Source organism: Pteropus medius, unplaced genomic scaffold, assembly GCF_902729225.1.
Source record: "Pteropus medius unplaced genomic scaffold, Ma_sr-lr_union100, whole genome shotgun sequence".
NCBI classification, from domain to species: Eukaryota; Metazoa; Chordata; class Mammalia; order Chiroptera; family Pteropodidae; genus Pteropus; species Pteropus medius.
The window spans coordinates 14,640,906-14,668,167 of record NW_024349801.1 but is presented as its reverse complement, the minus strand read 5'-3'; the positions used below and the strand labels follow the sequence as shown (position 1 = coordinate 14,668,167).

The window sequence follows — 27,262 nt, the reverse complement described above, 5'->3', positions numbered from 1 at the left end:
TGTGTCTCTCAAAGGGCCAAGCGTTGAATACAAGAGCAGAAAGTAACCAGAAAAATAAATTAATGTGGACATCCATTTTCTGACTAAATAGCGAAGTCATGAAATGGCTTCATATTGACATCTGATGTAAATAAGGGTGGTGATATTTGTCGAATGAGCAAATCTGCCCCATGTTTGTGTTATTCCATTTCCTCTGAAAGAGCACAGAAAGAAGTAGTTGCCACTTTCTGCACACCTCCAAGTATAAGAGATGGCTGTGAAGAGAGCAAGCAAGATTGATCCAAATGAGAGACCAGCCACGAAGCTGGTGGTAGTATTCAATCTGATGAGATTTCTGCTCTTGTCAGCAAGGAACACATATGGGGCTCAGGAGTGTGCCAAGCCAGGAGTCCTTAGGAAAAGGGAGGGGTTCACCTAGGAGGGCACTTACATATAAACGCCAAACACGAAATCTATAGCACCAGCCCGAACACGGTTTCTGTGCACAGACCTGTCCTTAACCTGCTAGTGTTGAGGTTTGAGGAACTTTTTATACCATAGTGACAGTAACTTGGTAGAACTGAGTAAAAACCCAGGTTCGTAGTCCCCCGCAGGTGTTTGCTCAGTTTGTCATCTACCCATTTACAGAGGTAAAAATGGAGATTCACTGATAATTCCAGTGATTTTACAGGGAATCCAGTGATGATTGTCATTGTATTGATTATTATTACTATTGCTATTGTTATTTTATTATTGTCACTGTTCTGAAAGGCAGGTGTAGAGGAAGCTTGAGTCTGCTTAGTAACAAGTGCCTAACTTGGGAACGTTTTGTTTTTAGGCAAACTAAAGGGGTTTGGGGGCTGCGTTACCAGGAAAAGATGAACACAAAAAGTACCGTTTGATGACATGGACATGTCTGTACTTCTTGATATATGTCGGACAGGTGTTAGTTTCTTGACGTCTGTGCTCTCACCAAAAAAAAAATGGGGTGAATACTGTTACAAATCATTTATAAGAGAGCGTCGATGTATTATTCAGAAGGCGAGCCCCACACAGTCCTGATTGGAGGTGGATTGGCTCCATGGGATATAAATGTAAGAGTTACTAACTGCATTTTCAGCATCTGTTCTGCATTTTTGTAGATGTCTTCTCTCTTCCCTGTTGGGTTATAGAGAAGCTTTTTGCTTTATGTACACAATTGGTTGATTTGAGTAGAAAATTAAATTTCCTGACTAGCCAGAGCAGTGTATAGTTCCTTATGAGTCTAGCAGACAGATTTAGAGCCATTTAACCTTTATAAACAGAACTAGAAAACATGCATATTCAAGGAATTACTGAGTAACAAATAGCAAGCCATTATTGTGTCTTCAGGACTGTTGTCTTGTATATGCCGACAAGAATGTGTCCATCTCAGGGGAATGTTTACTTGGCCATCCAGCAAGAAATAGGCATTTATTTGTGTCATCTGCCATGTTAAAACATGCAGTCATTTATTGGTTGTTCAACTTACTGTAAGACTCAACTTCTTTTTACAGCGCATTGTCAAGCAGGAAATGTGATATATTTTAAAATTCTTACCTTAACCTACACCTATCTCTATATCTGCACCTGTATCTATGTCTATCTATGTATGTTCCCTTACAGGAGAAAATAGACAACAATATAAAGGCGGAATTTGTGGTCTTCCCATCTCCCTTCCAGGAACCTAATTAAGCATTTGCTACTTTATTCAACACTGTATGTCTCTCAGTAATATAGAATTAAGTTGTGTAAACTATTTAAGAGATGATGTATTTCGAACTTACATAAATTGATGTTCAAACCCTATCCTTTTGACTTGCCAGTCAGACAGCTGGTCTCTGGAATTCTCTGAGACTCAGTTTCCTCATCTGTGTTTTGAGATAATATCATCTTCCTCACAGGGTTACTGAGATAATTAAAAAGTTCTTAAATAAAATATATAGTAGTAATTAGTATTACCAGTTAAGAAAGCCACCATCAGTTTCATATCTTAAATGCAAATTAAAAACCAAGTGCTTATTTTAGCAGATATTCTTCTGCTAAAGGTTATTGAATGTGTACAGAATTATCTGTTTTTTTTTCTTTTAACAATTACAGGATAAATGGTCTAACCTCATTTAGTCTAATTTGCCCCTGCTACTGCTGTGAATATTGTCATGACTGAGTGCTTAATATGTGGCTAGGCGGTACTAAATATACTCACTTAATTCCTTAACACCTCTGTCACATAATGTTTGTGCTCATTATCCTCATTTAACAGATGAAGAAACTGAGAATAAAAAGTCTAACTTTCCCAGTATCATAGCAAATAGTCAAGAGTGGAACTGTGATGCATACCTGGGTTTTTCTGATAATACAGTGCCTGCTCTTGGTCCCTATGCTATACTTCTTTTCTTTCTCTATGATCTCTGTGACTCCAGCTGTGTCTTTATATGTCAGGACAGCTGAACGGACCAATTTTAATTGAAATAATAAATTATTCATTCTCTAAATGGCCTCCTTCAATCCAGGGTCCATACCAAGAGAGAAGGAAAATATCCCGGGTCTGTGGAACTATCCAGAGTGTGTGTAGAGTATTCCTTGCTCATCAGTCTAGCCCCTCTATGTGGGTTTGTTATTGTTGGCTGTGAACCAAAGTGTGATTAGGGAGGGGAAAGGGGAAATGACATTATTGTTATTTGATGAATCAAGGTTAAGTTTCCAATATGTATTATGTCACTTAAATCTAATAAAAGACATCATGATATGATTCCAGTTTTATGGAGAAGGAAGCCTAGACTCTGAAAGGGTGAGCTCCTTGCGTATGGTGATACAGCAGGGGGTGTGGGGGCAGGTTTTAAAGCCAATTTCTTCCTACCATTGACCACCGTGTCTGCATATGCCTTGCTCAGTGGTTCCAGCATCTTGCATAAGGCGTAGGATGATGATAGCTAAATGTTTACCGAGCCTATACTTTGTGACAGACATTCTGAAAGAATGTTACGTGCCACTAATTATTTATATTAGAGGTAAAAACTTCTAGCACAGAGTAGATATTAAATATAAGTCATCCTGCTATGGTTTCTCTTTTACCTCTCGATACATTTATTTCAAATGTGTATTTGGTGTCCCCATGGTGTTGAGATGGCCTATGACTTTGTTTTACATAGTTGCTTCCTGTTTCCTTCAGAGCATTCACCTTGATTAAGACAACATGAGCTGCTTCAATTAAAAGTGGGAATGATGGCCATTCAGCAGGCAGAGTAGGTTGACCTACCTTCACGGTGGCCACAGTGCTCTGTTGTCCTAATTCCTCTCTTGCATGTAAGTGCCCACTCAACACAAGAGCGTTGCTTTTTTTTCCCCCCTCTACTTGTATTCTGGCATTTTTATAATTCACCTCAGTTACCAGGCTTACAGTTAATGAGCTCTTATCCTGAGAACACTCCTCAAAGTCCTGATATCTGATGATGCCAAAGTGAAAATATTTCATACTGTGGAGAACCTGGCATTAATTTGGAGGGTAGACTCTCTCTTCAGTTTTGCAGTAACTCCCATTTTTGATAAGGACCTAATTGTTTTGTTTTTAACTGTAATAACAACACTTAAAAATCAGTTAAGAGGGTAGGTATGTTAAGTGCATGATACGGCACCATTAACCACGGGCGCAGCATCGCACAGCACATCTCCAGGACTTGCTCATCTTCTATAACTGTAACTCATATGTTGATTAGCGACTCTCATTTCCCCCTTCCCCCAGCCCCTGGTGACCACCATTCTAGTCTTCTATGACTTTGACTATTTTATATACCTTCTATAAGAGTGCTCATATGGTATCTGTCTTTCTGTTACTGGCTTATTTCATTTAACATAATGCTCTCCAGGTTCATCCATGTAGTCATTTATTACACAATGCCCTTCTTTTTAAAGAGGAATAATATTTTACTTTATCTAGATAGCACATTTTCTTTATTCACCTGTTGATGGACATTTAGTTTGTTTCCATGTTTTGTCTATTGTAAATAGTGCTGCAATTAACAAGAGAGTGCTAATATTTCTTCCAGACCCTGATTTTTTTTTTTTTTTGGATAAATACTCAGAAGTGAGTATTTATCATATGAGAGCTCTATTTTTAATTTTTTAAGGAATGTCCACACTTTCTTCCCTAGCAACTGTGCCGTTTTGCATTCCCACCAGCAGTGTGCGAGGGTGCGGTATGAGGCCCAGGTCTTTGTTCCTGCATACTCTTAGCCAGATAAAAGTTTGAATGTCTCCCAATGACTCTTCCAAGTCATTTTTCCAAAAAAAGAGAAAAACTTTGCTGTACCTACTAGTTCAAGTAGTGGTAATTAATTAATTCATATATTAATTTAGTCACATCACCATTGATTAATTTATATATATATATATGTGTGTGTGTGTGTGACTGTGTGTATATATATATATATGTATATATATATATATATATATATATAATTTTTAACTTATTTAGCTGTATAAGTAATATTGCATTTTCTCGAGGAATTTCTATAAAGACAGAGCCTTTGCCTTAGTGTACCTACCTTATTCTATAGCGAGGGGGCTGGCTGAACAGCCATGGAAAACCGAAGACCTTCCCATTAATCTAAATAGCTTTTAATACATGCCATCCAAAAATGATAAATAAAACTAGATTATGAAGCTTTTAGAGTCACGTGGTGGACAATATTTCCTAGTTTCCTAATGAATTTGAATAGAAGCAGCTGTAGATACCCAGCGATGTTAGCGTGGGAATATCTCACACTGTGGAAAAAATAGTATTCATTTGCAGGGTGGGCTGGACTGTGTGTTTATAATTTTCTCTCATTTTTTATTCTCTCCCTCTCTCTCTGTATCCCACTGTAAAGAAATGCTTTGGGTAGAAAAAAATCTTTTTCTCCTCAGAGGAATAATAAATCATATGAGATGCAGGGACCTTAGAATTCTGAGACTAGCCTAACTCAGATAATATTATTTATTAAAGCAGTTATAGCAACCAGTAGAGCAATTAGAGGCAAAAGCTGAAAACTTGTAGATGGAATTTTTGATACTCAAAGTGCATGCGAGAAAATGTTAAAATGGTTTCTTTAGGCATAATAACAAAAGCTAGAATGAAATTAAGCGGTGAGAAAGAAACAGTTGGAGTTCAGTGAAATATAATAACTGATTCATAACTAAGGGGTTTATTTCATTATATGTGGCTCTAAATAGCGTCTTCACTTGCAGTTGGCTCAAAATTGTGTCTTCCTATAAATTTTCCATACAGAGGCTGCAAACCAATGTTTAACAAAACATTTTTTATAATATAAAAGTGCATCTGTGCCTGTTAAATGTGACAAATAGACATATATTGCCTTTCTCCAAGAGCAGCATCTCCCTGACTGTGCTGTCAGAAACACTACTGTGGCTAAAGACGTTGTGGCCAAATCAATTGGAACTCAAGTTTTTTGCACTAGGACTTCACAGATAAGTTCACTTGCTGAGGTGCATTGCACTCTTTACGAAGGAGAGACTATAAGCAGCACGATTAAGCACTGGACTTTGCACTGTTTTGCAGAGTACCTGGAACATGGGATAGAAGGCAGGACATGCTCAAGGGTCTGTACTGGTCTGAGACACTGAGCAAATATCACAACGCTTATTCCAATATGTGTACTGGGTTACATATCTTTTTATTGCTGCGTGAGTGCCTCTGTTGTTTTATTTCCATGAATCTACTTAAGAGAGGACCCATGAACTTAATGAAAACTTTGATTCTTATCATGCTAGGCCAGGGGTCAGCTAACTAGTGCCTGTGTGCCAAATCTGGCATAGCACATTTTTTAAAAGTAAAATTTTATTGGAACACAGCCACCCTCATTCTAGGCCTTACAACTGCAGTTTAGTTGTGACAGAGGCAGTATGTCCTGTAAAGTCTAAAACATTTACAATATAAAAAAGTTTGCCACCTTTACACTAGACTGATTAGGGGTTTGGATTTTCATCAGTAATTTGAATAAATGGCTCCCATATCATTCTGGGATCTTATTCTGTATCAGAAACTCCATAAAGATAAGATTTTAAAAATATTTAAAAACCCGTAGCAGTCAAAGAAATTATGTTAGAATTCTGCTACATGTGATGGGAATTGACATCCTCCATGCTTGCCTTAGAGCCCTGAGGACCTTCGTCCTGTGACAATGTGCACTCATGTTGAGTCTACATTTAGTGGAGCTTTGAGGGAAATTCCCATAACTATCTTATCGGCTGTGAAAGGACATCCTGAAAAATATTGTGATGCTTACCTGCTTGAAGTGGGGAATTTGTTTCCTGCCCAACTTTGTTATAAAACTTTATTTTTCAACCTGCCCCTTCTGTTCCCCAGAGCTCAGTGATGACAACAATTTTGAGAATGGAGGCTGGTGACTCCTTTAGCCAGACTCTGGTCTCTGCATTTCCATGTGTTGGCAATCTCTGTTGTCAGCAGCAGAATTTTTCTATCTAACTGCATGAAGTGGCATGAAATAAAATTTCACTTGGAATAGACTTGCTGGAGTATGTTCAACAAACTCTAACACGTATTCTTTGTCGTAAGAGGAGATATGCAATGAGCGATGCCGGAAATATTTTGTGGATCTTATTAATGCCTTTTTAGTGCTTTTCACATATATTCAGATTTATACTCTATTACATTAACTCTCTGAATTACAGATATTCTTATTCCCAGAAAGCAAATGTGTTACAGGTTGTTTTCCCTGGAAACAGGTGGAGTTGGAGGTGCAAGGTGTTTGTTAGGGATCAGCACCTGTGAATGGGAGAGGACAGAAGCAGGATGGGCGGGGAAGACATCCAGCTTCAACGCAGTCCCAGCAAAACCTTGGTGCAATTCATTCCAGTGGTCTCTCTGGAATGAATATTGATTTTCAAGAGTCCTGCATCATGCCCAAAGGGTAGGGCCTTTGTCCGCTTGCTTAATTCGCAGATTACCTCTGGGGCGGAGGTTCTCTGTAAATGAAGCCGATTCTCAGGAGCAGAGGGCCAGAGGCTGTCTACTGATGGTCCTCCTTGAGGGGAGACCTGCACAGCATATCTCCATGGAGGAACACATTCAACCATCTTTGCCAGTGAAGCAATTAGACTTCATGCACACTGCTAGCCATCTCGCTCCCAAAGCCATGTCACCACCACACTATGGTGTCTTCCCTTAGGCGCATACATGTTTGTTTCACGTTTTGAGATGCAAACACTGAAGTGGCAAATCGATTTAGCTGAAATGTTAGTGTGGCTTGGTAAACTGGGCTAATAATTATCAAAGACCATCAAACTACATGTATTAATAACGTATTTTAGAATAGTGATTTAAGATGGTAAAAATACAATAAGTATCTCGAGAGAGAAAAACAATTTGGAAAGTGCTGATCTGACGTTTAAATGTTTCTGGGGGTCTTTTTTGTTTGTTTGTGTTCATTTTTGTTTTTTATTGTTTGGTGAAGTCTCTGTCCCCTGTATGAAACAAAACAATAATTTTTATATTCTGAAAGAAGCAAAGATTCTTGTATAGGCCGAGCAGTGTTATCTAACATTATTATACTCATAAAGCAAAATAAATCTTCTATTTTGCATCCCAACAAAGAGAGATTGACATCCTTATCTGATGTTCAGATATTTATGGGAGTCATTTCAACTAAGCCTTTATTTTTTCCTTATATTTCTACATTCTGATTTGACATAATGTATTATATACAACCTTGCTTTTGATAAAGGACAATCAGATTTGACTTAGTATTGCAGAGAAAAACACAATATTACATATTTTAAGAAAAGAGCATGCTAAAAAGGGAGAAATGCCATTTCGACCCATCTATCAAAGGTTTACCAGCTCTGTCCTCTGTGTTTTAAGTCAGTTTGCTGGAGAGTGGAATAGGTCTAGTCAAAATGCTTTTCAAATTGGGCCTCAGGATGCAAATCGAGTTCAGGATGTCTGCTAGGGTATGTAAGATTCACGGCAAATGAGAATAAGATTTATGAAGTCCTTGAGAAGAGTCAGAGTTATGGAAGATGTATTTAATGGTGCAAAAAAACAGCGAAAGACCTAAACGTCCTCCCAAAGTTAAGGGTCTATAATTAGACAGAACAGGTTTGGAAAAGGGGCAGGGCCCAGAGCATGGTGAAGTTCACTGGCAAAAGAAGCACGTCTGGATCACCTTTATTAGATACAAAGTACATCATATTGGATTTTGCACTTGCTTAAATGTATACAACTAGATTAGACCATAGGGGCGGGCATTGTGTTTAGGGGTGAGCATTTTCGGTGTAAAATACTTCTGTTCCCCTAGAAAAAAACTACATCTGGTTGCAGACTGGAATGGTGTACTTATGCCATTACTGGTGCATATTAGACAAGTAAACAAATTATTTCAATATAAATTAATTTCTAGCCCTTTAGAGTTAACAGGCCATATCTTGGTCACCTATTATTTCCCAGCAATCACTATAAGTCCTCAGTATTTACTAAATACATAACTTTATGATATTTTCAAAAAACATGCTTTGGTATGGTTATGTACTACTCATTTATTATTTCTTGGGTGTGCATGTTTTCAATAAATACTTTTTATATATACAGTGAATGATTATGACCAAAACTAGACAAACTTACATAATCCAATACCACTATCCTTGTAGCTATCCAACATTTAGTAAGAGTTTGTTATGTGTCAGATCCTATGGTCAAGATATTATACTAACTTTATGACTGGGGAAAAATACATAGTATCTTCATTTTACAACTATAGATATTTAGAGTCAGGACAATTTATATGGGCTACTCAAGTAATATGTAAGGATTAAATGAGAAATTAATATACAGGTCTTAGCAGAGAGGCTGAAAATTAGGAAGGCCACAACGAATGCACTAAATATATTACTAAATCTTAATTTTGAGTTTGGTCCTATGGTTCAGACCACTATATAATGAGGTCCTTTCTCTAGCTCAAGGGTCTCCATCCCTCGGACGACAGACCAGAATCGGTCTGTGGCCTGTTAGGAACTGGGCCGCACAGTAGGAGGGGAGCAGTGGGCAAGTGAGTGAAGCTGCATCTGTATTTGCAGCCACTCCTCAGAGCTAGCATCACCACCTCAGCTCCACCTCAGATCATCAGGCCTTAGGTTCTCATAGAAGCACTGGTCCCTGGTGCCAAAAAAGGTTGGGGACTTCTGCTCTAGCTCACGCCATCTTATTTTTATCATCCGTGTAGCATTTATCATTTTTGAATCCTTTCATATACAGAAAAATCATCATTGGCATGATTGACAGCCCCCAAAAGATATTTAGGGAGTCAAGGGATACCCTTCATCCTAGATTTTCCCTGACATCTTTAGGTCATCATGGGCTTATGGCAATTCATGGGAATTGATGGAGATTCCTGTGACCTTAAGGTGAACAGAAAGGATCAAAGTCATCATGGGACCTTCTGTATAAAAGAGTTTATCCTCACGACTCCTAATCTCCCACAGAGAAAAGTACACACCAGATGTAAATTTCACATGGCCACTGTAAATTCCAGATTCCGTGTATTTCTGGAAAAATTTAATTATCTTTGTGAATATTAATGTGGATCTTTATAACCAGTTTGTTATATTTCATTCAATGATTATACAGATGGCTACAAGGAGACAAAAGAGAGAATATTTGTCTAGTCTGAAAGCAATATAGGTTAACAGAAGAGGTTGTGAGCTTCGTGTAAGGGTTTTTCTTCAGGATTCCTCTATCTCCTTTACTTCCCACACAAATAATCACTGTCCTGTTTTTTTATTTTAACTTTCTAAGCTCAAATACCATCATCTCTAATGTGAGCAGCTACGATAGTCCCATTTTTTTTTTTTTTTGCCTCCTACCCTTTAATACCCACATAGCTGCCAAAATGATCTCTCAGTTTCAATCTGCATTGCTCAGTGTGGTAGCAACTAACCACATGTGGCTCTTTGAATTCAAATAAAATTAATTTTAATTAACTAAAATAAAAATTTCAGTTTCAATTATATGAGCTAGATTTCAAAAGCTAAAAAGCCACATGTAGCTAGCGGTTACCATACTGAACAGCACAAAGCATATTTCTATATCTCCCAAAATTATATGGAATTCAGTGGTGGTTTAGATCATATCAATTTCCTGCTATATTTTTTCAAGTGAGTCTTCATTTCTTACGGGTGAAAAAAATATATAAATTCCTTAGCACAGTTTTCAAAGTCTTTCATGCTATACTCCTTAATGCCCTTCCCCAGCTGAATCTTGAACTTCAACCACACTATCCTTTGTTAAGATCTTCAAGGACACTGAACATCTTTCTAACTCAGACTTTTTACATTTGCTGTTTCTTTTGACTGGGATTTTTTTGGGGTAATATTTTATATATTTCAGCTCTTTTTTTTTCTTCATCATTATATTACTATAAGCTTTGAAAAGCCTTATTTGCTTTCATTGTCTTTCTCCATGTATAGAGTCAGTTACAGGAGAACAAGGGTATGTTCATCTTGGCATCTAATACAATGCCTTGTACATTGGAGATATTCAATAAAGAGGGAAGGCAGGAAGGCAGGAAGGCAGGAAGGCAGGAAGGCAGGAAGGAAGGAAGGCAGGAAGGCAGGAAGGCAGGAAGGAAGGAAGGAAGGAAGGAAGGAAGGAAGAAGGAAGGAAGGAAGGAAGGAAGGAAGAGAAAGAAAATGATAGGTTGCTCCTCTGTCAGATCTTACCTATCACCACACCTAGTTGGGTCCTTCAATATTTATGGTTTTCTAAACAGACTCAAACTCTCGAGATTTTCCACATAAATTTCTTTCTGCTGAGGATGTTCTCCCTACATACTCTACCTGGAGAAATCCTACTCTTTCTTCTTGTCCCAAAACAGAGGCTACATCTTCTTGGTGACATCTCTGATGACCCCTCACCCTCTTCCAGGCACATTTGGAGACCCTTAACCATTGAAATGTAAGTGTGATTTCATTACAGAGGTGGCAACTTTTTGTTGTAAGCAATAAGAAAGTCACAACAAATGTGTCCAGGAGGGAAGGCTTTACTCAAACACTTAGTATCATACTTGGCTGAAAGAAGCAGTCATTAAAAAATATTAAAATTAAATAAAAATAATAATTTTAAGTTTAATCTCTTCATGGTGAATAAAATTTCATTACATCAATTCCATAGTTTTCTATCATATTATATTTAGAATTCTCAGTTACAAATGATCATTTTGAGGACACGGGGGAAAAATTAGAATTTCTCCAAAGATATTATGAAAATATTGAAGAATTGACTATGTAAAATTTTATCTGGGATTCACTCTAAAGAAAAAGTTTTTTTTTGGTTCCATGGCTAAGGAAAGTTACATATGAAATAGTGATTTTGTGATGTTATTTTTCTGAGTTATATGTGGAACAAACTATAATACAAACTGCACACTCAGAAAATAGGACTTCATATGAACTGACAGTTCTGCAATCTGAGATTTCTATATTTGACCCTACACAAAGTAAAAGGTACCCAAGGATGTTTATATTGGGTGAATCAGCTTCAACCTTTGGTTGAAGTATCCCATTATATCTCTCTTCACATGGACACCAAACACCAGAATCTTTCAAATATTTTGTTGTTGTTAAAAAAAAAAAAAAACTAGATATTTGGCAGAGTGCTTTCTAGAAATAATAATAGATGCTCTGTGTGAAACCACTTTTAAAAAGAGCAAGGAAATTTTCAATGCTTTGTCTAATGTGGGATTCACAAAACTTTTAAGGGAGGCAATTTTATTGTTCATATGTTTTAGATGAGAAACTGAGGTTTAGATATATGAATTGGCTTAAATAGAATGTTGGGAGTACAAATCTCATTTCCTGAACAAACTATCAGGTGTTTTGCAAATATTACAGTAGGAAAGATGTAGTTCAGAATAACTGTTATTTGTTTATCTTATTATTAAGATAATCAGAAGAGTTGCTTATATATACCAAAGACCTTGACTTATACAGTTTGCCCATGTTGCACTGGAAACATTGGCAGTGAAAATGCTTTGACATTGGAAACTGGTTCTGAAAATTCTTAAAATGGTCTTTACATCATTACAGACTGATGTTCTTTATTGCAAGCAAGAAATAGCAATTGAGCAGAGGCCAGAGGTTCTCTGTACATATGTGGTATTGAGGATAAGATTGGGAAGAAGAGGTAGAAGAGGCTTTGAATGAATGAATGGATAGATGAATGAATGAACATATGTACGTAGACAACAGAATATAAGTCATGTACACACATAGGAAGTGAGATTTTTGTGTCAAATGTTGCTATGAAATATGGTTAGACTATGTTAATTGAGGAAACATATTACTTAGGTTAAATTTGCTATTCGATATCAGTGGTAGAGCAGCAATGCAGAATAGGGTGCTATTTCCCACCATAATAAGATCCGGTTGTCCAGTTTTACCTAATCTCAACCACTGCACCAGTGGTACATTAAATTTACTTCTGATCTCTGCAAGTTACTCTCAGTTTGTGTTCATGCTCAGAGTACCATAGGTTCAATTAGAGTCTCTGAACAAGGTGCAAACATCTAAGGGGAATTTTCTTGCATCTATAGCCTTAACTTCACAAAGTAAAATGATGACGTCCTTAGCATTTACTTCTAGGACATACTACTAGGTCAGAGGAACAGTAGTATTGAAGCAAACCAGGATATTTGTTGGAATACAATGAGGAAGTTTAAATAAGGCTTCTGTGAACACTGGTTATCAAGGACTATGCAGTTTCTGAAATATATCCATTGTACTAGACCAAAAACGTCTATTTCCAAAACTTCAATCATTAACATTGATGTTAACATGGCCCAAGGAGCCTATTTTTTCACACACCACTTCCCACTGTGTTAATAAGAAGTTTCTTCTTACTGTGGCAGGAATATGACTCTCCAAAGTATATTCTACTCTCCTCAAAACGAAATCTTTCCTCTAATGCATGTCAAGTAATTCTGCAAAGGAATAGCAAATCCACTACATGCATATTTTTTAAAAATTAGGATGGAAAGTTCAATACTGGAGACACAAATCCTACGACTTGTAAGATATAAATTAGAAGGCGTTGAGCCTTTCAGGAGATATAGTAGGAATCAAAATAATTATTTTATTCTTTTTTTACTCCTTTTCTATCCCATGTATTCCCATTTCTGATATTTCTTTAGCACTGTGTTTCACACATAATAACAATCCAGGCTCAAAAAATGTTTGTACATCTTTCCAATAATCAGTTATTGAGTAACTGCAGGGCAAAGTTCCAACCAATGCAATATGAAGTATGTATTCTCTCCTTGTCCTACAAGTGCAAAAGTCTGGCAAATGTTTAACACTAGGATGATAGAAAGGACATCCTTAAGGAAGGGAAGATGAGCAAAGACTTGGGCCAGGTGCAGAAGGCTCCTTGTGGGTGAGCGGTAAGCTAGGAACCCCAGCATAGCCTCTCATTTCTTCAGCTCAGAGTCTATGCTCTATGGTGGACGTATCCATAATAGTAGATATTTTGAAAGTAGAGTTAGTAGGAGTGGGGAGAAACTGAGATAACAGAGTGGATGGTGGCAGTTTAGATGACCAGAGAAAAGCAAGCAGAATCTTTGCAATTAAAAATGGAGCAGCATAGTTATGGTGTGTGTGCGTGTGTTGGGGTGGGGGTGGGAGGTAATGGAGCAAGTATCTTCTGAGAACATTCCTAAAATGATGTGCTTCCAGTTTTTTTTAATGTGAATACTTTTTAACTGAGTGATTAATTTTAAAATTATGTAAAAACATCATTAATTTTAACTGATTTTTAAAAAGCTCATACGGTATTCACTGTGAATACAAATTAAATATGTTCAATAAAGCTTTGAACCCACAATGGTCAGTTCACGAGACAGAGATTTTGGTCATAAAAGTTGGTGGAGAAATAAACACCTAAAGGTTTAATACCTGCCAGAGATGCAGGTATCAGCCTCCCCACCTGCTCCCTCTCCTCAGCTTTATTTTGTCACTTAAACTGCCATCTTCTAAGTGTTTGCTTCCACCAGTATGAGAACCCGGATGAACTTGTTCAAGGACAGAGAAGCAAGGAGAGAAAGAAATGATAGCTCACACCTGAGAAGAGGGCTGGGAATCCTTAGTAGAAACCTATTGTTCCCAAACAAGTAATAATAACATGAACTATTTTAAATACATATTTATTAAGCACTTATTCTGTGCCAGCCACTGTAATAGTGCTTTATATGTAATACCTCATTTAAACTTCACAAAGCCTGTTATAATTCCCATTTTACCGACTAGGTAACAAAGGCACAGAGAAACTAATAACACGATTAAATCACACCTAATCAAGTGACTTTTCTTTTGTTCATTCCATAAGAAATGAAGGAAAGAAGGATGGAAGAAGGAAAAAGCATCTAGCACTGTGCTTGGTATACATGTGGTGTTTAATATATGCTTGTTAACTATGTTGAGTCAGGATTTGGGGGCTATTTATCAGTTCTTGGAAGGCTTGATCCTAAAGTCTACTCGGCATTAAAATGTGTGAAATGTCTACATAGGCAGCAGCCAGGGGCTTCTTGAAATAGTTGAGGTAGATTTTAAGCTGAATTTTAAACTAAGTCATTTTTTTCCCATCAGGTTCCTTCTATTGTGTAATCTTGTAATATTATGACATTCTTACCTCTGATCTTACTAAAGGCCTATATTTATAGCCAATTTTATAAATTCTTATGACTCACTCCATAAGTCTGCCATGAACTAGAACTTTTAAAAACAAGAAAAATATCTTTGCTTCTGTTAGAGTCATGGGAGTTAACACTCAAATGTTTTTCCAGTTTTGTGCTATTTATAAACTGTTAAAAAGGGGGCCTTCTCCACCACCTTCCAAGTAGGGAAATTTATTAAAATTTCATTTAATGAGACATAATAATTATGGTGATGATGATGATTAACATATCTTTAACACCTACTAAGTACCAGAAACTGATTTATGCTTTTTTTTTTTAAAGTCTTTATAACAACCTCTGGGATATGAGTACTTCATATATGACCAGTGAAGAAATTGAGGCTCAGTAGATTTATTAATTATCACAGAAAGAGCAATATATAAATAATGGAGATAAATGTATTCCAAATTGGAAGTCTGCATGATACAGATTTAAATAAGGAATTAAACAACTTTTTTAAAAATTTTAATACTAATTTTCAAAACTCTGTCCTTGTTATTCCCAGTGTTCCTCTAGGCCAGAAGTTCCAGGCAATTACCGGACAGCAATCAGATAGCAGAGGAGCATGTTTTGGATTTGGGATCCATGAGTATCAGTGATTAGACTGATTCTCATTTACTGTGGCCTGTGGGAAACTGGTTGATGCATGAATGTGTGAAATATCAGCAGTGAGATAATAAAATCACTATAACCCACCAATTCCTACAAAGTTTATTTATGAATATGATGCAGAAACTGAAAATTAATCCTCTAGACATTTCTTAGCTCTTTTAAGAGAGCGTACAGGCTACCTGGAACAAAACACATATCTATTTAATTATTTTACAGTTAAACTTGCAATCTCATTGGTCTCATCAACAATCATTGTTCCCCAGAAAAATGACCTTTGGTCTTCTTTCCATAATAGAACAGATTCGAATGCTTTGCAGCGAACACTTTCTTGTGCTTAGGATTCTGTTGAGAGCACTGTTAATCCATATATGCCTCTGGGTTCTTAAATCCTTTCTGAATTTCTCTAATCACCACAGGGGCAGGAGTGGGGTCAATGTGTAAATGCCTGCTGTGTAGATGCAAGGCAGCTGCTTAGTTTTTGTGGTGGCTAAGTCTTTACTTAATCAGGAGTTATAATTTCATAACACAAGATTTTTTTTTCAGGGAATTTAGCAATAAACTATCGTCAATAAAATTTAGTACTTTTTAATATTATTCCCAATTATTTAATTATGCTTGTCTTTGGTGGGAGGATTTAACAAGGATGCTTTTTATTTTGATGGTATGTGCATACGGAATAAAAGATATGAATACTATGTCTAACAAAAAAGAAATAACTAAATGGAGGAAGGAATTATTCCTATTATTTCTGTTTACATACCCATCTGTCTTTCTGTCTGTCTGTCTCTCTATCTATCATTTATCTCTGTCTCTCCAACCTTCATTTATCTATCTCTGTCTATCCAATAATCCATCTATCTTTACAAGCAGATACAGATACAAATAAGTAGATGTACATAAATGGAAATGCATAATATACACAAATATATACTGTTTACAGTTAAATCCAAAAAAATATTAATGCAAATCTATAGGCAGAAAATTATGGGAAATTAATTTTTTTCCTCATTTTCTTATAATAATATAGTCTAAACTTGATTATATAATAGATGTTCATTTTAAAAATTTATGCAAAAGAAAATATGCTCAGCACCAATAGCCATGAACCAGATTTCATATTTAGACTCAATGGGTGTCAAGGAAGAAAGAGATTTTATGTGTACTTTCTAGGAGGCCACTTCAACCATAAAGGCTTTCTTTAGTCCTCCTTACGAGAATGGGATAATATACGAGCTTTGTCTTAGTTTGGGCTGCTAAGGATATGGAATACCACAGACGGGGTGGCTTAAACAACAGAAATTTATTTCTCACAGTTCTGGAGGCTAGAAGTCCAAGACAAAGGCATCAGCAGTTTCAGTGTCTGGTGAGAGCTCACTTCCTGCTTTGCAGATGGCTGTCTTCTTGCTGTAATCTCACTGGCAGAGAGAAGACGGGGATCTTCTGTCTCTTCTTTTTTTTAATAAAGCAATTAATCCCATCATGAGGGCCCCACACGCACAACCTAATCTAGTCCCAGTTATCTCCCAAAGGTCTCATTTACAGATACTGTCATGTTGAGAGTTAGGATTTTAACATACAAATTTCAGGAAGGCACAAATAGTCAGCCCACAGCACCCTTCTTTGGGCATCCACTGTATCCTGTTTTAGTTCATTTCATTGCTTATTTATGGGCCAATTTTTCTAGTTATGCCTTGTGTTTCTTAAGACATATACCTTATTTGGCATTTCAGGCATTTCATAGCCAAAGCACAGATCTTGTTGTATAAAAAGGATATTGATAGATGCTGTTGAAAAATAATTCTTATACAATTTTGATACTTAGCAGTTGGCTCTAGACATAAAACATCATAATGTTGTCTTATCTGAGAGTTTTCTCAATATGAGAACTACTAATAAGTCCATTTAAAAATTTTAATTTCATAGAATCTAGTACTGTAAGTATGTTTAAATATGTACTCTAACTTTTAAAAATTTTTACTAGAGAGTCAACAACTATCTGATTTCTATGGACAATGGACAGAGACAAAAAAAACAGCAGCAGCAGCAAAAAAAAAAAAAACACATACATGTTATCTAGTCAAATATAATTTTAACACAAACATATATTTCCTACGAACTGCTATAAATAACCTGCTACCTAGCACCATTCTGCTTTGGGCTTGAGTTCATTGTTTTATATGATATTTTGTGGCAACTGCTAATTATCATAAGCTGTCCAATAAATGTGATGGATTGTCTAATTAACTCTTCATCAGCATCCATTTTTGAAGATGTTACCTATTGAAACTGATGGCAGTTTATGACCTCCATGTTGCATATGTAGCTAATTATTCCTTGGATAGTAATTATTAAGTTTCTTGTGCTTCATTCAGTCATTTTGTTTTACAAATTATGATGCCACTGAGTTTCCCAATTCATTTGACTTCACAATGATGGCTCTCCAAGGATTACTAAAGGTCTGCTGTGGAATGTATGGATCATAGCAACCTTGAAGTAGATTACAAATCTATCTGTTTTGTAGGTTTTCCATCGACCGGCACACTGACCTGGAGAGACAATTCAACATTAACGCAGATGATGGGAAGATAACACTGGCAACACCACTCGACAGAGAATTAAGTGTGTGGCACAACATAACAATCATTGCTACTGAAATTAGTAAGTGCATGGGGTTTAATTTTTTCCTTGTGTGACTGGGTTCACTTTATGCTTAGTGATCGCATGATAAGTGGTCCCTGTTTGCATTAAATATTTTGGCATTGGAACTTATTTTATTATTCCCAAGGAGCCTTCGAGTGAATCATCTCAACAAGAAATAATGTACACTGTGATAAATTGCCAAAGGTCACAGTGTATGTAAGAAGGAAGCAGTCTTATATCCAAATATTTTTATATCTTACATCTATTACTCAACCATTAAAAACAATGTTTTGTAAATTAAAACATGAGAAAAGATTTAGTATTAAAGGGTAGGTTAAAAATAGAACTCAAGAACTGTACACTATAATTTAAGCAGACACTAACATGTATATTATATACAATATAGAAGCTATCACTCACATATTTGAATGTCGCACATACATATACACATATACAGGCAAAAAATATAGGAGGAAATTTCAAATTATCAATACATATTATTTGGGAAAATGAAATTATAGATGTTTTTTATTGTTTTTTTTTTTTTAGGGTTTACTTTATTTTACACATTATAGACTATTTAAAACTATTTTTTCATAAATTAGATGCAAAATGTGGACTTTTTTCCAGAGGAGATTCTAAGGTTAAAATAACATACGTTAGTCTTTCTGTCCATTTTTAATGACCGTAGCTTCTTTGATTGCCCTTAATTACACTATTATTGAGTGTCTCAACAGTAGATATATGGTGAAAATTAGTGCGACAGTGTCTTTGAGAACCTGCGTTTTTCCGACTCACCAATTTTTTGTATACAAAAACATACAGAAAGGATATGATGTTCATTTTATTTTCAAATGAAATGCTTCGTGAATATTACCAGAATCTCTTTTTCCCACAAAGGACCTGATGAGGCCTTTGCAGTTTACACAGATGGCAAGGGAGACAATAAATTCTTGAGGGAATTGGGAGTCTGAAAAAAGAAATAGAAACCAACATTAAGAAAAATTCATGGGCATACATACAATATAGAATGTGTGGAAGATAATTCTAAGGTGTAGGACCTAAATCTGCTCCACGTGCTCTCTAAAATCTGCTCTTTGTTTTCACAAGCTAAAGTGAAAACAGGAGAAACATTTCTGAGATACGTGATTCATTTGTTTGTGTAAATAAAAGTCATCCAGATCTTCAGGAAAGGCATGTTTTTTTCCTTGTTCTGAGATGTGGGGAAAATGTCCTTCATGGAACCAAACCAAACCAAAACAACAGTGTGAAAAAGTGGAGATTCAAGAGTAAAGAATGTCTGTTTCTTATAGCAACCTCAAGTGCAGAGAATGAACATGCGATTAAGTTGCTATGTGGTTTTGACCCAACCAAATGGAAGATTCTGGAGAAAGCATGAGCGTGGACTCTTCGGTGTTTTTCCTGGCCTACGAGTACTATTGTCTTCCCTCATGTGTTACTCTGGCAGTAGTTTCCTCCTGTAACGCTAAAAGATAAAGTGAACAAAGCATACCCCTTGGTGGCTTTGGCTTATTAGAAGGGTTAATCCCATCTAGAGAGGTACAGGCATTGATTTTTTATACTTTACAGTATTGACGCCACATTATCACCTTAAGTCTCTGAGAAAAACTGCATCTATATAAGTTGATATAAAGCTTTATAAAAAACTCTCAAAAGGATCAGTTTTCTTTAAAGTATGTAGGTAATAATTACTTTGAAATATCTGTCTCATATATTGAATACAACCTAGTTGAGTTAGCCTTAATCCATGACACTTTTTTATGAGGTGCCTTCACTTATTTATTGAAGAAGCCCTAATTTTAAGTGTCCATGTCTTCCACTTTTAAAGAGTTAAAAGAAATGAATATATACATTTCAGGGGCAATCCAAAAACAAAAGAATCATTTGCAAGAAATCACAGACAAGTAAGAAGACAGACACAAAAGCAGATGCTCCAGGTAATGAGCTGTGAATTCCAGGCTGACACGGGTACTAACCCCAGTCAGAGAAGACATTCATTTGGTCATTCACTCAATAATTATTAATTGAGCCTTTACTACTTGCTGAGAACTCTTATAATGACTGTAGATATAGCAGTGAGTTAAGTAGGCAAAACCCCTGGTGCTCTTGGAATTTTCTTTCTAGTGGCACCTGCAAACACCTGTATATGAAAAGGTGAGTTGGAATCTGCTGAGAGATCCATAAAGAAAGACAGAGAGGTAAGGAAAAAGATGATGATGTTGGGAATTACAAGCAGTTGAGGGTATGAAAAAAACGCAGTGACACACTTCATTTGATGAACATATGATTATATTTAAAAATTGTAGCATAATAAATATGAAAAAATCAAGCCTTTATGGGTCTCAGTAAAATAACTATTAAGATTATCTTAAGTGGTAGAGTTACTATTATTATTAATACATTATAATCAAATTACAAAAAAAATATCAAAATATAGACCAGAGAAAACGTACTTCATGGACTGAAAGAAATCATTCAATTCTATCCCAGATTCAGGTTTACAATTGGCTCCATACAGAGAACATATACAGAATGGCTCTGCCCAGATGAATGCCATCAACTTTTCCGTGAACCCTATAGAATTTAAAATATATAACTCAGATTTACGTTACTCTGTTCAAATAATATTGGTTATCTCATCTTTTTAATTAATTAATTAATTTGTTTTTATTCAGAAAACTAAACATACTACATAGAAATATTTTGACCCAGAAGCAAGCTTAATTCAGGTTAAACATCTCAAGAAATGTAGAACTATAAACTTAGATATCTGCTTTTATTTTTTTAGTTTTTGCATGTAACAGCATCAAAAAGAATATGCGTACAAAGAGAACTTTAATTTTTACCTGTAAAATATAAGCTGAGGTGGGCATAAATTTAGGAACTTTAAATGTCCTTTTTTTTTACTTCATCTTTTACTAAGTCATGTAAGAAAGTAGCAATAATAAGATTGACTTTGGGTGGTGAAGACACAATGCAATATACAGATGATGTATTATTGAATCGTACACTTGAAATCTATATAATTTTATTAACCAATGTCACCACAATAAACTTAATTAAAAATTGCAGATAACTTAAGAAAAATTGTAATCACTATGAAAATGGCTTAGTAACTTGTTTCGACTTAGTTTTATTATTTAGCTCATCACGTAATGTTTACCTTGCAAAGCCACAGACTGGGTCTTGGGGAAAAAAAATATTAAAGGGAGAGTTATTGTATTTGGATGAGATGAATATTCAAAATCTCCCAGGACAACAGAACCCCTTAGGGACAGATTCTAATAAAGTTAAAGAAATATTTATTCCAAGCAGAACAATTTAAAACTACTCTCAGAATGCCATCCCATCGAAGATTTAAACAAATGAAATTAAGCTAAAAAACGGATTTTAGGAAAGTCCATCTGTTATCTCTTAATGAGAATGAAGATGTTGTCTTTTATCCTCTTATGGCAGCTTCACTTAACCAAGGCTGAGATGCTTCACTGTGTATATTACCCAAGTACTTCCGTGGTAATAGATCTAGCTTGCCGTTGAAATCAACTGGCACATCTCATTACAGGACCCAGGGGTTAGATGTCCATGTGCTAACAAGAAATTGTGCTTAGGTAGCGCATCTCTGCTGAGTATCTCTGCTAGTACCAATACCATCCCCTGCAACTATAGTGGGTGACTGCTATTTACCACAGTGCTAAAGCTTTAAGGTAAATTTAGCTAACGAATTGAACACTGAAAAAGTGTTACGTCAGCCTTACAATGCATTTAATTCTCACACCACTCTCTGAAAGTAGGTACTATTACCATATGCATTTTTCAGACAAGGGAACTCAGACACAGGATAGGTAACTAGCCCAAGGTGTCACAGAGGACAGGGGCTGGGTTAGGTGGGGCAGGATTGTTCCCCATTGCTGTTGAACTTCCGATTACATGTTCTTGATGCCTTCCACGGAAGAAATCTCTCGGATATCTTCTTTCCTTTCATTCTCCTGCTTAAATGGAACTTCTGACACTGCCGCATCACTTCCTGAAGCGAAGAATGAAGTAGTTCTGTGTAAGGCGGAAGGCTTTTTCAGGGACAAGGCTGCAGGAGAAGAAAAAGTAAACATGACCGGGCCCTCCTATTCTAACGCTTTTAACGGGGCTTAGGGATATTGCCTAACGAACAAAACAGAGCTTGGGAACATTCAGGCTGGAATTCTATTCACATTTTACAGATCAGGAAATAACAACGGAAAATAGAGAGCACAAAATAGGACATTTCAGGGGATAGCGTTTTTCAATGAATATCACAGAGAATTTAACTTACCAGCTGATGCAAGTCACCTGGGTAATCATTTAAACCCAACAGATGAGTTCCGGCCTTCGCCCAAGACCTCTGAATCAGAATCTCAAGGCAGGTCTTCAGGAATCTGCTTTTTACAAGTTCTTCCCCACCCCCACCACATCAGATACACATTATAACCACACTGCGAAGGAAGACAAAGAAAGGTGAAGTGGTTTTCTGTACCCTTCCTTCCATCCTTCCTCCCTCCCTCCCTTCCTTCCTTCCTTCCTTTTCTTTCTCTTTCTTTTCTTTCTCTTCTTTCTTTTCTTTTCTTCTCTCTTCTTTTCTTTTTTCTTTTCTTTTCTTTCTCTTTCTTTCTTTTTGTCTGTTTGTTTTTGTCTTTAGTTTTTGTTATTCCTGTGGCAATTGAGTGATAGATATTTCACTAAGTTGAGATTTGAGCTAAGGCTTGTCGGATGGCAGAGAGCGGTCCTTTAGGCTGAGCCAGGTGGTAAGACCTAATTAAGAGAACAACACTGGGTAACAAGCCCAGCTGTAGGAGAGAGAAATAATATTAGGAGGCATTGGGGACAGGAGGTCAGTTTACTTAAAATAGAGTCTCTGCAGGGGCACTTTAGGGGCATTGATTGCCAATTTTAGAGTGTTCCTCCCAGAGAAAGTGTTGATGTAAGGGTGGAAAGTGGGGGAACCCGCTGACGCGGTGTACCTGGGAGCAGACAATTGGCATTTACAGAAAGCACACTACTGTTGGTTACCTGAAAGTATTTTAATGCAGGAAGCATATAATTGCCCATTAAATTAATCTCTTTCAGTTAGTGATAATGCACTACTCTGGCCCACTGCAGTGAGCTGCACACAGTATTGCACATGAAGCTTTTCACTAATGATGGTTCAATCTCCTAGGGAAAACATTAGTTTCATAGCACTTAAGGAATGGTTGTTTGGTTTTTTTTTCCCCCCTGGCATAGGGCCCAATTGCCAGAATAATTGCTTTGTCCAACCCAGGATACTTAGGAAAAATATATCTTTATGGACAGCTCACTGTGGAGAGAAATTTTCAGTCCTAGAGTTGGATAGAGTTGGCCATGTCTTGGCTATATAACCTTGGGAAAATTACTTCTCCTCTCTTGCTCTGTTTTGTCATCTATGAAATGGGAATTATAATTGTCCCTTAAAATCTTGAGTGTAGTGAGACTTGAATTAAAACTGATACTGCTCTACCTCTGAGCTCAAAATCCATCTGTAACCTTTAGAAATTGATGAATAAATTATATATGTTCTTGTAAATACAGCTCTGACCCTGAACTTTGAATAACAGCTTAATTTAAAATTATCGATTTGGTTTATATTATATGTTACCCCTTCTCTTCCCCACAACGATATTGATATTCATGACCTGTGTGCTACTGTGAGGTGCAGTTATGTTTCTTCATTGCACAACCGATATGTTTGTTCAATCACCTTCCTCTTGGCCTTGGTTCAGGCATGGTGGATTGACCAGTGGCCAAGGAAAGTCCCTGAACAGAAGCAGACACAGGTTGTTTTTTTATATATATATTCTTTATTTTTCAATTATAGTTGGCATACAATATTATATTAGTTTCACGTGTACAACATAGTGATTAGACATTTATAAAACTTACAAAGCAACCACCCCGATAAATCTAGTACCCATCTGGCACTATACGTAGTTATTACAATATTATTGACTATATTCCTTATGCTGTACTTTACATCCCTGGGACTGTCTTGTAACTACCAAGAAGAGCCTGACTGAATGAAGGACTTTAAATTTTATATCAAGATCTTGTTCAAAATATATAAAGTCTTCCTCTGTTGCCTATGGGATACTCCTGACTAGCGTTTCACTAAGATCAATGCCATTCCAAATTTAACTTTGGGTGGTGAATGCAATATACATATGACATATTATTAAATGGTACACTTGAAACCTATCTAATTTTATTAACCAATATTACCCCAATAAATTTAATTTAAAAAAAGATCAATGCTATTCCCATGTGTAGGTTTGAGTAGAAGATGATGAAAGGGAGCCACTGTCCAGTTAGATAACTCTCACAGAAGACAAAGGGTAATAAGACCCTGAGGTAGACAGTGAAATTCAGGGCCAGGAACAGTTGAGGGGCTCCTAAATATCAGAGAGGCTGTAGCAGTAAGACGATATGTCTTGGGAATATAATAGGTCCGTGGCAAGTTCCTATCAAAATCCCCCTGCCTCAGCTAAGCATACAGGTGCCATAAGGTGGAGAACAATATTCTTAACAATAAGGGATATCATGAAGGGAAGTGGAAAACAAAATATGGGCACATGAAGGGGAAGCTACAGATAACCAGAATTTAGCATCAAGTACACAATTCCCCAAGGGAAGAATTAGAGTCAGTGCCAGTCCAAATCCAAGAAGATGACTGATACAGGCCCCAAATGAGTATCATTCTGTGAGTAACCCCTATCGGTGTTCTTTTAATCACTAAAGTGCCCGCCGCTGGCTATACAGCCGCTCCAGTTCTTTGCATCTTGACCTCTCGATTTCTCTCTTATTTCTTTTGTTCTGCAACTGCTCTCCCAGTATCGTCCCACAATCTGTCCATCTTTTTTTTTTTTCTTTGCCCTTCTCTTTGTTCTAATCTGTTTATGAAAAACATGCAGATTGAGATCGGAGGTATAGATTTTAACCAGGAACTCCTTTAGGATGCCACTGTGACTAATAGCCCCTTATTCCAATATTACAATATTACAAACCTAGAGAAAAGGCAGAAGGTAAGAGGCTTCTCTCCCTGTGTCTTGCCCTGGCCTCCCTTTAAAACACCCTTCCTAAATCCTCAACAATAACTCTTACTGAAGATGACAGTAGACAAAGGATAGAAAGGGAGTAAGCAGCAAATAGTAATTCAAGTTTTTCAGGTGCAAGTTGCAACAAACTGGCCACTCAGAGCAAATGGTCATCTCCAGGTCTGAGGGCACCAGATAAAGTGGGGGAAGATGGAGAAGGCTCTAGATATTTGAACAGATCATAAAGCCAGATAATATTAGTTGATTTATCCTATGGTTTTGGTTTCTCTGAGAACAGGGAAATTATAAGAACTTGGGAAGAAAATGCAGATTATCAGTCTGGAAGTCAGAGCATAAGGTAAGGAGTTAGTGACCAGGCTTGTAAATCAAGTTACTTGGATGGAATCATTACTTTTTTCACCTATCTACGCTCATTCTGTTGAAAGTTATTTAATTTCTATCTGTGACTCAGCCTTCCTGTCTGAAAGATGGGGAATGCATTGGTGTACCTTTGGAGGTATATGATGAGGATTAAATATTTTTAAGTGCTAATATCTTGACTAACATAGACTAAACTTTTGATAACAATGTGAATGCAATATCAATTATCAGTATAATAATTATAAAGTACACTTTTATCATCATTATATCATTAAAGAGGATATGCCCAAAGTGGGCCTTCTTGTCTAGCAGAACCACCCACCTTCATGCTGAGAATCTACCAAATTGCAAGTTTGTCCAGAAGTTTCATCTTGAGATTATTTTGGTAGTATAATTCTCCACAATACATATTCAAAAGAAGGGGCTTCTTCCCCCTATCAGTCCTAAATGTCCTGGCTAGATTTGCAAATTTAAAAGCTCCCTTCTTACCCCAAACCGAGGTCACAGGCACTGCTTTCTCCACAAACAGTAGTGATCGTTTATTAGTTAAAAACATAAACTATGAGTCAAATTGTCACAGCAAAAATATTGGGTTCAACACGTGCTATTTATGTGACTTGAGGAAATTATATACTCTCTTTAAGCCTCAGTTGCTATATTTCAAGTTCGAGAGTTACACGTGATGATAAAGGAAGAGTACATCAAACAGGAGTCAGTAGTGTTCTTTCTCTTCCCTCTCGCAGGCCCTGCCCCCTCCTTCCCCGTCCTCCACCCTCACCTCCTCCAGACTAAACCCGATGGCTGCTCTCTCCCACATTTCCTGTCACCTTATTAGTCTTAGAGCTAAGCTTTCCATTGTCAGTCATTTCTTTCTTTTTTCCTAAGCTGCTTGGCTTAGGGAGAAAGGGGACCAAAACAGTCATACAGACACTCTGATTTATATTTGTTCACTTATGCCGCATAATAAATCATGTCAAAACTTAGTGGCTTAAAATAATAAAGATATGTTGTTTCTCATGATTTTGCGAGGCAGCTGGGTAGTTCTTTGTTCTGAAATGGCTTTTCTAAACTTTTTGGTAAGCTGGTGGCTTGTCTGGGGCTAGATGGTCTATATTGGCCTCACATGTATATATAACTGTTCGCTTAGACCAGGGTGCCATAGTCCGCATAGCAAATCTCTGCTCCATGTGGTCTCTCATCTTCTAATAAGCTAGCTTAGCTTCTTCAGCAATGCTCCTAGGGTTCCAAGGAGCAACAGAAGACTGGTATGTGGTGAACACACAATGCACTATATACATGATGTGTTATAGAATTGCACAGTTGAAACATAATTTTATTAATCGATGTCACCCCCAATAAATTTAATTTAAAAAGGAAAAGACTGTTGAGAAGCACTTCCCAAGTCCCTGTTTGCATCAAGGTCACTAATATCCCAGTGGCCGAAACAAGTGACATTACCAAGAGTGGGGAAATAAATGTAACCTTTTGATGGGAAGAGTTTTTGGAAATATAATAGCCATTTTTTCTTTCTTTTTAAAATTTATTTCAGAATGGGCTGGTGAATCTCAGTATGTGTGACCAAGAAGTGATAATAATCTGTAGCCTACACATGGATACTTTCCTGCCTTTTCCCAAGAATCCTCTTCTCAGTTTGCATCAGAATTCTTTGCTCCAACATTTTACATATTTGGAAGAAAAGATTAGACAGTATATCTAATAGTCATCAACTGTTAACTGTGGATTCTTTAGAATTTCATCTTAAAAAATAGCAATTTCTATTACTCACATTAAATCTAC

General features: G+C 36.7%; 1 protein-coding gene across 3 annotated transcripts in view; it reads left to right on the top strand.

The window, feature by feature from the left end:
• CDH8 (cadherin 8) overlaps positions 1-27,262 on the top strand; it is a 314,915-nt gene that overhangs the window by 188,390 nt on the left and 99,263 nt on the right. For all 3 annotated transcript variants that reach the window (XM_039888875.1, XM_039888873.1, XM_039888874.1), the window contains one exon: positions 17,869-18,005. In XM_039888875.1, the coding sequence (XP_039744809.1) occupies positions 17,869-18,005 (137 nt within the window). The remainder of the gene's footprint in view (positions 1-17,868; positions 18,006-27,262) is intronic.